This window comes from Lissotriton helveticus, chromosome 1_2 (genome assembly GCF_964261635.1).
Source record: "Lissotriton helveticus chromosome 1_2, aLisHel1.1, whole genome shotgun sequence".
NCBI classification, from domain to species: Eukaryota; Metazoa; Chordata; class Amphibia; order Caudata; family Salamandridae; genus Lissotriton; species Lissotriton helveticus.
Window position 1 is genome coordinate 115,512,896 of NC_136058.1, and position 12,396 is coordinate 115,525,291.

The 12,396-nt window shown below is 46.1% G+C and overlaps 1 protein-coding gene across 1 annotated transcript in view; it reads left to right on the forward strand.

The window, feature by feature from the left end:
- The first annotated feature begins 469 nt into the window (after nt 1-469).
- LOC144798808 (cytochrome P450 2J2-like) overlaps nt 470-12,396 on the forward strand; it is a 354,582-nt gene continuing 342,655 nt past the window's right edge. Inside the window, exon 1 of the mRNA XM_078669855.1 lies at nt 470-755. Coding sequence (XP_078525981.1) covers nt 546-755 — 210 coding nt within the window. The 5' untranslated portion in view covers nt 470-545. The remainder of the gene's footprint in view (nt 756-12,396) is intronic.

Below are 12,396 nucleotides of genomic sequence, written 5' to 3' on the forward strand. Positions count from 1 at the left end.
ATAAAATAGCCAGACTTACTTTACTGGCTGTGCCTATTATAGCTTTTTTGTTTGAGGCACTTACTTTATAGAAGCATAAGTTCATGAATCAAATCTAGTTGATATGAAGCATGAAATATTAAACAAAACCATACTTTAATCAAGTCAGTTATGACATAAACACAGGTCAAATCTTTGGCAGAAAATAGTTGCTTCAGATGCCTCATCCCTTATCTTATACACGTATTGGGCTGACAGTCTGTGTCTTCTATTGCTCAATCGGGTTAAGCTCCAAATTCTAATCAGTGCTCCTGTTACTAACTTTTTCTTTTATAACTTCTATGCGTCCTTTTATACTTGTTTAGAGATATTCGGGGCAGGGCGTGTTTTGAGCTTATTTTGGCAAGATTTGCGCGTGTTCTCTGGCTTCTTTTGTATTTGGGTTGAGCTGGTTTTGGAATTCTGCCCTGGCAGCAGCCGCGAGCCGCTGGGTTAAGCAATCTGCGTGCAGAATTTCAAGGCAGCTTTGGTAGTGTTCTCTTAACAGGGAACCTTCTTCCACAACTATGGAACTGTCCATTTTGTCCGCTGCAACTTTCCTTCTGCAGCAGGCGACCCTCTCAAACGTCCTTCTGTTTTTAGCAATTTTCCTCCTCGTAGCTGATTATGTCAAAAGGAGGCCACCGAAGAATTTCCCCCCTGGACCCTTCTCCTGGCCCTTTATTGGATGTTTGCCGAGCTTTGACCTTCGGCAACTTGATGACGTAATGGGCAAGGTAAAGCTGTGGAAACAAATAAGAAGCCTATTTGTAGTGATCAGAGTTTGCATGTTAAGTCCCCTTTTGTTAATTTAAATTATGGTACTTGTAGTACTGACTTTGAAAGAAAAAAGTGATACCATGAAAATCCAAAAATCAATGACGTGACTGCATGCTCGTGAGACGGGGTAACTCGAGATGTCTGGAGTTATGTGTTGCTGTGTAAATTCCGGAGAATACCAATGGCGCTCTGATAATGCAAAAGTTTATGTTTCAATCCCCTTACAGCAAGGTTGTGCACTAGTAACGGTGATAATGATCAGGAGGACCGTAAACTTCAGGAAGGTGTTTGAGGTTTGAGACGGCGCAAATAAATGCATTCTTGGGGTTTTATTTAGGACTGGGGGTGCTGAGTAGGGTCTGCTGTAGAGTGTTGCTGCTTCTCGTTCGTGGGTCAAAAATAAAAGACAAAACCGTGATCTTTCGTGCACAACAGGAGAGAGAGAGAGACAGACAGAGATAAACATCTGGAGACTGCATTTCAAAATGAAGATAACCTGGAATCAATACAGGCTAGGCTCCCTGGTTGTCCACGTTGTGTATTGCTACCAGGGCACGAGTCGGGGTACCACGCGGGTGGACGGCATCCCCCCACTTATTTCTGAGGGTTTTTCAGGGTGGACGCCGTCCACCCTGCTAAATCAAAACCGTGTCCATCATTACAAACGGCAGTCCCGCCCACCTGCAACATGCCTTTCCAGCCTAAAGTCCTCTCAGTTTACAACCCAAATATTGCCCTTCCTTAAGACACTTTACACAGCAGCAAAGGAGGAAGGTTAAAGTCAGTCGTTCCTCACATCCGTAATACCGCCTCCTCCTCCTTTTCCTCAATACACTCCCCTGGGCCATCTCCCGGTTTCGTTTCCTCGGAAGCAAGGCGTTTCTGCCCGCGAGTTTACCCTTATGCGTCACAAGACCAACTTGTTTCGATTCCTCACGGCACTCGCTGTCACTCCGAGGCAGCCGGACAAAGCGCACCGAAGCAGCTCTTTAGACATAGGTACCAACTTATGTACGGCCCTGGGTCCTCGGTCCCGAGCGCCCATGATGTTTCAGCTGAGGGAACCACCGACCCCCAGGCATTCCCCCCCCCATCCCCCCTAGCAGCAGCAGTGTCTCAGCTGAAGTGCAGAGAGGGCAGTGTGCAAATGAGCTGGGTGACCAAATGGCTCCAAGCATGGTGGACTGCGTCCCCCCACTTATTTTACCAGGGGGACGCTGGACTTCACTCTCAGGCCACTGGGACGAGATCGGAGCGCACCTTCCGTGACGTCACTTCCTGTCGTGACGTCACTTCCGGTGACAGCGTCCCCCCACTTCTCTTTTTAGGACTCGTGCCCTGATTGCTACGAAAAAAATATATTTCGCAGGGTCTCCTTTTTCTTTATTATCAGATATGAGAACATGTTTAAACATCTACAAGCATTTTTTATGCTTGAATTAGTAGACTATAGCATTACTCCATTTATAATTAGACTACGCCATGTTAGGGTTTATATAACTATTTGCCTCTTAGTTAATGGCAAGTTCAGGCATAACAACTATCATATTTAAAACTGCCTAGGCTGTGATGTGACCTGATTTGCCAAGGTGAAACGTTTCCATAAGTTAAAGAAATACCCTTTCTTGAAGTCTGAAGAGACTGCCGTATATTTTTATATTATGTTTGTTGCACGATATACATGCCAAACGTTTTCATGGCGTGGCTTGTACACAAAGTCTTAGAGCCAAGCCAGATCTTTGGCTCAATTCGTCTTGGCCTATTAATTTGCAGGTTTGCTCACCTCTATTTGTAAATTGCGCTTAGTTCATGGGGCCGTCAGTGACATGAAAAAATGAGCCCCAAAAGGCGAGGACTGGAAACATAGAGCCCTGCCTCCTTGCACCAATTTGGCATGCCTACCATAAAGGATTCTCCTGGCCGAAACGAAGAAGAGTGTTTGCTGTGAAGATACATTTAAAATAGGTGATGGCAGGCAGGGTCTGTGCAGCACCTGCCTAGCAGCTGTCAAGCACCTGCGCATTATCCATGCAATACATGAGCAGCACTCAGCCAGCAGTTCATCAGGGTCCGCACAATTCTTAAGCAGCACCTGCCCGGCATCAATCCAGTGCCGGAGCAATACTTGTGCACAGTGGCCGATCGTCCGCAAAGGCGGAGGAGCGTCGCTTCACCGCCTTTTTGCAGTGAAACGCAGAGAAAATAAAATTATAATAACTTGCATTATTATCATTTTATTTTCTCCTACTTCCACCCACAGCTTTGCGTGAGGGGGCAGGGGCAGGGGAAGAGTGGCATCTCTCAGCCTACCTGGAGAACATGCCCAGGCCTCCAGTCAGTGTCTGAGAGCCGAAACACAGCATTCAGACCAATCACAACGCTGCTAAGGCAGCCTTATTATTGGCTGACTGGGAGCCTGGTTGTGCTTCCATTGGCCAAACAAGGGTAGGAAACGTAGAAAGAAAGCGGCAAAAAGGTCATTTTTTTTAAATTGTATTTTTTATTGCCACTTCCATTGCGCCCTTCCCTCGTCCTTCAACCTCCCTCCCCTGTCCCATATCTCCGATCCATGCCGGCCACAACTTCCTGTGCAGTTTCTACACAGCACTCAACCACCATGCACTCAGCACCCATGCAGTTCCCTTGCAGAACCTGCCAAGCAGGCTGGGGTGTAGCTTCAAGTGGCGTGTGTTTGTGGTGTGACACCTCCAAATGCATTCTTGGCTTGATAGTTGGGCCTAAGGCCCTGAGTTGGGTATATATAAACACTCAGAAACTTTTTTAAATCACTCACAGTCACCGGATAATGTAATTAGTGATGTCATTTGACATGTCAACCGTGATGTCATCAGTGATGTCACTGACAATGTCATGAGTGATGTAATATGTGAGGTCATAAGCAGTGCATTGCGGGGGCGCCATTTAAACCTGAGCCTAACTATAACGTCCTTGTAACCTTTGTTTTTTCCAGTGAATTTCTAAGGTTTTTTAAATGCTGATTCCTAACTATAACATCCCTGTAACCTTTTTTTCTGTGAATTTCTAAGGTTTTTTAAAATTCTAATTCCTAACTATAAGGTCCCTGTAACCCTTGTTTTTTCAGTGAATTTCTATGGGTTTTGAAGTAGTAGTTTTTTAAGCAGTAGTCGTTCAGGAACCCAGCTGTGTAGGACTTACATGAGGTACCAGGAGGGCTTCTTTGACCCCAAGGTCCCTCAGGAGTAAAGTGGACTTCATCCACCAACCAGTAGTGCACTAGAAGGCGCGTTTGCAAACTGGTGCAGAAAGGTGGCATGGCCTCTGAAGACCTCTTAACAATCCTGTTGTGTGGGACTTACTGGAGGTAACAGGAGGGGTAGTTGGCTCCCAAGGAAGTCCTTGGGTGACAACTACCCCTCCTGGTACCTCCAGTAAGTCCCACACAGCAGGATTGCTGAGAGATTGTCGGAAGCCATGCCCACTTTCTTCACTTACTCTGCAAACATGCCTCCTGGTGGTCTACTTGTAGGCGGATGAAGTCCCCTTGGCTATTGAGGGTCCTTGTGGGCCAATTACCCCTCCTGTTACCTCCAGTAAGTCCACGCAGTGGGTTTACTGAGTGGTTTTCGATGGCCTCGCCCCCTTTCTCCACCACTCTGCAAACATGCCTCCTGGTGCACTACTAGCTAGGGGATGAAGTCCCATTGGCTCTTGAGGGTCCTTGGGGGCCAACCAGCCCTTGTGTTACCTCGAGTAAGACCCACACAGCTGGATTGCTGACAGGTCATCAGAGGCCACGGCCCCTTTCTCCACCACTCTGCAAACACACCTCCTGGCACATTACTGCATGGGAGAAGAAGTCCTCTTTAGTCCTGAGGGCCTCAGGAGGCAAGGGGATGTCATCCTCCCACCAGAGGTGCGCCTAGAGGCATGTTTACAGAGTAGTGGACAAATGGGGCTTGGCTTCTGATCGCCTCTCAGCAATCCTGATGTCTGGGGCTTACTGGAAGTAACAGGAGGTCTTGCTGGCACCTAAGGACCCTCAGGAGCCTAGGAGACTTCATCCCCCAACAAGCAGCGTGCCAGGAGGCACGTTTGCATAGTGGTGGAGAAAGAGAACGGGACCTCCCATGAGTTTTTTCTTAATACATTTTAGTTTTCTTTTCTAAGGGAAGGGGGCTACGTAGCCCCTCTTTCCTGGGCTGATTTCGGCCCCAGGGAGCCCATCACTGGGGTCAGGCATTATAAGAATGGGGCCACCTCCCCGGGTAGATTTCCGCCCCGGGAACCCCATCCCCCGGGTGCAGCCTCTGTGGGGTTTTTTTTTTTTTTAAATAAAGGAAGGGGGTAATAATAAAAAAAAATGTAAAACAAGGGAGGAGGGTCGGACCGGACCTCATCCCCTGTGGCCTGTCCACAGTACTGGGTGCCCTGCTTCCACCCAGGGCACCCAGTTTTCTCACATTTCTTTTTTTTAACTGTTTTTTTCTGTGACTCTGTTCAACTGAGCTACAAGATGGCTGCCAACACTTCCTGGTTTGAAGTGTTGCCATCCATTCAGATCTCAGCACGATCCACCACATCCCTATATATACAACTGGAAATTTCTTTAAATAACTACAAAATTACTGAACGGATTTACACCATCTAATGCAAATGCACTTTCCAGACTAACAGCTACCTTTCTGCTACATTTGGTGTACCTCCGTTCAGTAGTTCGGGCTGTAGGTGTGTCTAAAGTCTACTAATGAAATTAACATGGAGTAAACACATTTTGGGACCACCCCCTGCTTGACAGATCACCCCAAACTTTCAACACAGCAGCTGGAGTGAGTGGCAAATCTGATGCCAAATGCAAATGAAAAAGCGATTTTCCTATGGAAACTACAGCCTACCTATAACTACCTTCTACCTTCTAGGTAATAAGCTAATATATATATATATATATATATATATATATATTCACTGAAAAAACCATAGGTTATAGACCATATATAGTTAGGAATTAGCATTTAAAAAACCTTATTTTACTCACACAAAACCATTGAAATTCCATATATAGTTAGTTGCACTAACTATATATCGCGCACCCGCAATCCACTGCTGATGATGTCACATATTACATCATTCATGACATGGTCAGTGACATCACTGATGACATCACTGATGACATCTCAAATGACATCACTGATGACATCACTGATGACATCATCCAGTGACTGTGTGTTTCTGTAAAGTTTAAATATGTTTTACATATTGAAGAATGAGTAGATGTATAAGTGTCTGGACGAAGGATTTAGTAGGTGCATGACTGAATGTATGAGTGAGTGATTAAATGTGTCTCACTGAGTGCATGGGTTAGTGACTAAACTGTCTTAATTTGTGCATCATTATGTCTGTTGTTCTGTAAACTGCTGCATGTGTTGATCAGTAGCTATATGATTAACTATATGGGTTATTGATTGATTGTCCAAGTATTTGTATGGGAGACTGAGTGTGTGTGTGGCTGGCTGGGAGGTGTGTGACTCTGTGCAGATCAATGTGTACTTGTATCAATGATTGTATAAGAAAGTAAGTATGTGTTAGTATATGTTTGAAAATGTAAGGTGCTCTATGTTTAACTGTATAAACAAGAAAATGGAAGTGTGATTGATTCTTTACAGGACTGACTAGGTGTGTGAGTAACTCCATGGATGAGTGGCAGAGTGTGAGTGTCTGTATAGGTGTATGAGTGCATATGATAGTGTTGTAAACATGAGTGATTGTATGTATGAATGATTGTATGGGTGAATGAGTGAATGTGTGTGTAGACGTAGGAATCAGTGAGTGCGTATGTAGTAACTAGTATCGGTGTGTCAATGGTTTCAAAAATTATACTCTGTATTTAACACTGGGTGAAACAGAGGTTATATTAAAATGTGAGGAGATGCATTGTATTGTCACATGAATGATCTCATCAGTGATGTGGTCATTGATGTCAAATGAGATGTCATCAGTGATGTCATCAGTGATGTCATTTGAGATGTCATCAGTGATGTCATCAGTGATGTCACTGACCATGTCATGAATGATGTAATATGTGACATCATCAGCAGTGGATTGCGGGTGCGCGATATATAGTTAGTGCAACTAACTATATATGGAATTTCAATGGTTTTGTGTGAGTAAAATAAGGTTTTTTAAATGCTAATTCCTAACTATATATGGTCTATAACCTATGGTTTTTTCAGTGAATTTTCAAGGTTTTGTAAATGCTAATTCCTAACTATATATGGTCTATAACCTATGGTTTTTTCAGTGAATTTCAATGGTTTTTTAATAGCAAATATCATAAGCTGTCGAATGTCAAGTACGTGGTAAGTGAAAACATTTTCGTGTTTATGCACACTGATCTGCTTTGAATGGTGCCCCCCCCCTCATTTCTATTAGGAGTACTCTCTCTTTGCAGATAGTGAAAGGTAGTTAACGCAGGCCTTTACCCCCGTTGTAATACGTCGTGCCTGCTTCTCTCTCCATTTGATTGATTGTTATCCAAGTATTTACTGTTTTAGAATTGGTTCTCTTTGGTTCATTCTCTATTTACAAACAAACACAGAGTCGCAATACTCTGTTTAGTCTTTGCAGATAACGAAAAATCGTGTAAAAAAAAAAGAAAAGGAATCGAGCAAAATCAGTAGGCCACTAATGGGATCTCTTTTTGACCTCGCTAAAATAGAAACATTAGGAACAATCCCTCATGACAAATACAAAACTAGTGAGATGAATTGAACTCCACACAATGATGGCTGCAAAACAGCTCGGCTCCGCCACCCACCCCGCCCAAAATAACGATAAAGAGCGGCTGCCATGATTGGTTGCGGAATGGCCACGACGGAGCTACGAAATGGTGCTGCTCTCATGCTAAACCCAGCTTCAGTCTGAAACATCCAGAAACACTGTAGACTACCAATTCGATCAGTTCCGGTAGCGCCCCAATGTAACCCGGTAGAGAAGAACTAGCCTTCCCCTCTTTGACTGATGGTTCTTGTTGCCTGTCCCTTCTGTTGTCATTTAACAGAACTATTTAGCCTGCTGAAAGGGGTTGTGTTCCGACCGCTGGTTGGTGGAGACATTTTGACTATATTCTGGACCTGCGTTGTCGCGTAATGCGTCATATGACGCGCCGCGTTAGCGCATCCGGAAGTCATCCGGGGCGCGCAGCGCGTAACGTAAGCATAACAAGTCATGTGACTTGTTAAAACTTTTCATTGGTTCATTTTACTTTTCTTATTCTAATGATGAAAGGCTTGGTCATATGACCTAAAAATTACGCTTTTTATTACTTCCGAACATTATTCTTTCTTAAATATATGTTATAATGTTCCAGGCTAATGTACTTTCCCGGAAAATTTACAACTGTCCTGCAAGTAAAATATATTCTTTTTTCGAGAAAAAGAGCGTTTCTTCGTCCCATGACGGAGCCGTTGAGCAAAAGAGGGTCGACCTGCTGTCTTAGTCGCCGATACGCCTGAATATGAGATTCTTATCGATCACTTTATGTTGCAGGAGTAGAAAACACAACGACCCTTGACCATTTATCTTTACTGCGTTCCTTCGTATTATACCTTTTACCCTTCATGTAATTGGTCTGCTTTATTTCACTTGCCTTTTAATGATTCTAAAACAGTGACTATTATTAAAAACTTTACCAATGTATATACTACTACCATGTTTTCTTTTAAAAACCTTTATTGTGAAAATTTCATTATACAAATACGAGCCTATAACCACGTGGGCCGGCCACGGAGCAAACTGTAATCGTATATGATGAGTAGACATTTACACTGTAGAGGAACGTAACGGGCGGGCCATTAGGTTGCAAGAACTAAGGTGTCTAACAGTTACGGAATCGGTGGATGTACATTTTATAATTAAAATACGACAGGGCCAGTTACAATAAAATTATCTAGATATACATTTGCGGGCAAGTACCATGGGTGACGTTAATTCGAACTTTCAATAGTACAGTAATCAATAACACATCAGAACTTAATATCAATAGGGATGTCGAAATATTCAATCAATTCTCGTCCCCGCCCGCCATGTGCTTCAAAACTGCATACGTATCTCGTGATTTCAAGGTTCTGCAACCAGTACACAACAAGGAGTTACGAGTCCCATTTATTCCGGCGCCATTTTGGGCGAGGACGGGCAGGTCCAGGATATAGTCAAAATGTCTCTACCAACCATCGACTATGATGATGTTCATATGCTGTATTTATTAGAGTAACACTCATCTGTCCACATGAAATTAATTTGCCACAATCTAAACATGTCATTTTAATCTTTCCAAAGTTCTTCTAAATATTTGGGACCGTTTCCCTTGCCTCTGATGCTGTCAGTGCCACTTCTTTGATGAATGTACTAGCAGGTCAGGGGTTCTCCTCCAAATCTCTCTTTTATGCAGCACTATAATTAATTGGTGCCACCTCTCCATATGACGATGCATGGTATAGTTACCATAACTATATTTTTTTTCGGTTCCTCTGGAGAGTTCATCGTGGCAGATGAAGCGTGTAACGTACCGGGCATTTACCTTTTTTTGCATGTACAGGAAAGGAAAAAAAAATCGAGCGTCCGAGTTCTAAGGTGTCCCAGGGCCATTTTAGTGGACCAGGCCCAAATCCAAAGAACAGGCCGCCATTTTGAGAGTCCTGTTGCAGCCGCCTGTCGCTGTAGCATCAAGAGCAGCCGAAACTCAGCTGAATGGCAACTGAAACGGTAAAGGGGCGCCCCACTACAGCAGACGAGCCTCCACCTAGGAAGGCCCGTTCACGCCGCCTCCCCCCCCCCCTTCGGGCACCCCACGCCGTTATTCGGAGCAGTATTGTAGGATGGCCACACCAGTGCGGCAACTTGCTAGACATCACCTCGGTGGTAACCGAATCTCAGCGCCTTGTGGTGTCTTCTATTCAGAAAACATTGTTGTGCTGCCTTCGACCTATTCGCCGCAAGTGCGCACGCAACTCAGCTGCATAGCTTGCTAGACACCACCTCGGTGCTAACCGAATCTCAGCGCCTTGTGGTGTCTTCTATTCCAAAAATATTGTTGCGCTGCCTTTGGCCCCATTCGCACATCGGTCCGCTACTGACGCCATCTCACAGGCTAATGGGGCGCCCCACGCCGAGTTTCAGCATTGTTGGATGACCACACCAGTACAGCAACTTGCTAGACATCACCTCGGTGCCATCCGGATCTCGGCGCCCCACTGCAGATGAAGTGCCTCTCAACTATGAAACCACCACGGTGACATCCGGATCTTGGCGCCTTGTGCTGGTTCCGGCCTATTCACACATCGGTCCGCTACTGACGCCACCTCACAGGCCAACGGGGCGCCCCACGCCGAGTTTCAGCATTGTAGGATGGCCACACCAGTACAGCAACTTGCTAGACATCACCTCGGTGCCATCCGGATCTTGGCATCTCAGCGCCTTGTGGTATCTTCCATACAGAAAATATTGTTGCGCTGCCTTTGGCCCCATTCGCACATCGGTCCGCTACTGACACCATCTCACAGGCCAACGGGGCGCCTCACGCCGACTTTTACCATTGTAGGATGGCCACACCAGTGCCACAACTTGCTAGACACCACCTCGGTGCCATCCGGATCTTGGCATCTCAGCGCCTTGTGGTGTCTTCTAGTCAGAAAATATTGTTGCGCTGCCTTTGGCCCCATTCGCACATCGGTCCGCTACTGACACCATCTCACAGGCCAACGGGGCGCCCCACGCCGACTTTCAACATTGTAGGATGGCCACACCAGTGCGGCAACTTACTAGACACCACCTCGGTGCCATCCGGATCTTGGCGCGTTGTGCTGCCTTCGGCCTATTCGCACATCGGTCCGCTACTGACGCAAACTCACAGGCCAACGGGGCGCCCCACGCCGACTTTCAGCATTGTAGGATGGCCACACCAGTGCTGCAACTTGCTGGACACCACCTCGGTGCCATCCGGATCTTGGCGCGTTGTGTTGCCTTCGGCCTATTCGCACATCGGTCCGCTACTGACGCCGCCTCACGTGCCAACGTATTTTCTCCGCATTTTATACCCTATGCCGCATAACAGGTCATGTGACTTGTTTATAAAACTTTTCATTGGTTCATTTTACTTTTGGTTTCCTAATGATGGAAGGCTTGATCATATGACCTAAAAAGAACACTTTTCATTGGATGAAAACTTTTTTTTTTTCCCCAAACGATGAAAGCCCCACCTTGTTTCTGGATGTTTCAGACTGAAGCTGGCGTCAGCATGAGAGCACCACCATCTCGTAGCTCCGTCGTGGTCATTCCGCGAGCAATCATGGCAGCCGCTCCCCACCGGAAACCTGCAGGAGTCGGGGGCCCCCAAGACTTTTGTAGAATCTTCAAGGCGGAGGGGACGCTTTCTAGAATGGGGTCCAAGACCTAGCAGACAAGCGTCCGATTTCCAAGGTGTCCCAGGGCCATTTCAGTGGACCAGGCCCAAAAAGGAAACAGCCTGCCGCCATTTTGAGAGTCCTGTGACAGCCGCCTATCGCTGCACCGCAAGAGTGGGCGCAACTCAGCTGAATTGCGGCTTTTGACACAGTGGACCAAAAGCGGACGGAATGGCAACTGAAACGGTAAAGGGGCGCCCCACTACAACAGACGAGACTCCACCTGGAGAGGCCCGTTCACGCCGCCTCCCCCGGGGCGCCCCACGCCGTTATTCGGAGCAGCATTGTAGGATACCAAAACCAGTGCGGCAACTTACTGGACATCACCTTGGTGCCATCGTTCTGCTGCCTTGGAACTATTCGCACAACAGTTTGCTACTGATGACCCACCCCCGCGACGCCCCATGCCAGAAATCTGGACGTTGTGCTGCGTTGGGACTATTCGCACAGCCGACCGCTACTTCGTTGTTTTTCCCTAAAAATGTTTATATGTTATTACTGTTTTTGTTTTCTTGTATATATTTATAAGTTATTAAAGTTTTATAATCTTACTACTTTGTTGGAGTGCTATATATTTTTAATGTGACACATAATTGTAAAAACTTTGATGTACAAAGAGTCATCCCTGGAATCTTCCGCTTCAGGCTCGGTCCCCTCCCCAATCACAATACAGGATGGTTTTCAGATAATAGGAACGCGTCTGCTGTGACGGATCTCATCGAGTGTGGGCCTTGATCTACTATAACTCCTTTGAAGAGGGGTGATTCTTTACAGCTGGGGCCATAAACTACATCTGCAGGGCTAGCTGATACCCTAGGACCGGCCTGGACAATCGGACACAGAGGAAAAGGAGTGTCAGAGGGTGCGGAAGTGAATAGGGCGAAAGGGAGGTGTCGGGCGGGCACAGGGTGTGATTCTCAGGGAAGAGCAGCGCAGATGGGGGGTGGTTTATTACCCATGCATAAGACAGAGAGCGGGGGTGACCACTGCCTGGGGGAGATGCTTGCGAGGGTGGGGAGCCATGCTAAGGATCGACAGCGTGCACAGAGTGGGTCTGGTCAAGGCATCTAAAATGACTGCCGTGCACGACAAAAGTGTGGCATTTGAAAAAAGGCAAGATGGCGCAGACAATGTTTTTCAACACTTCCTGATTTCCTTCGAA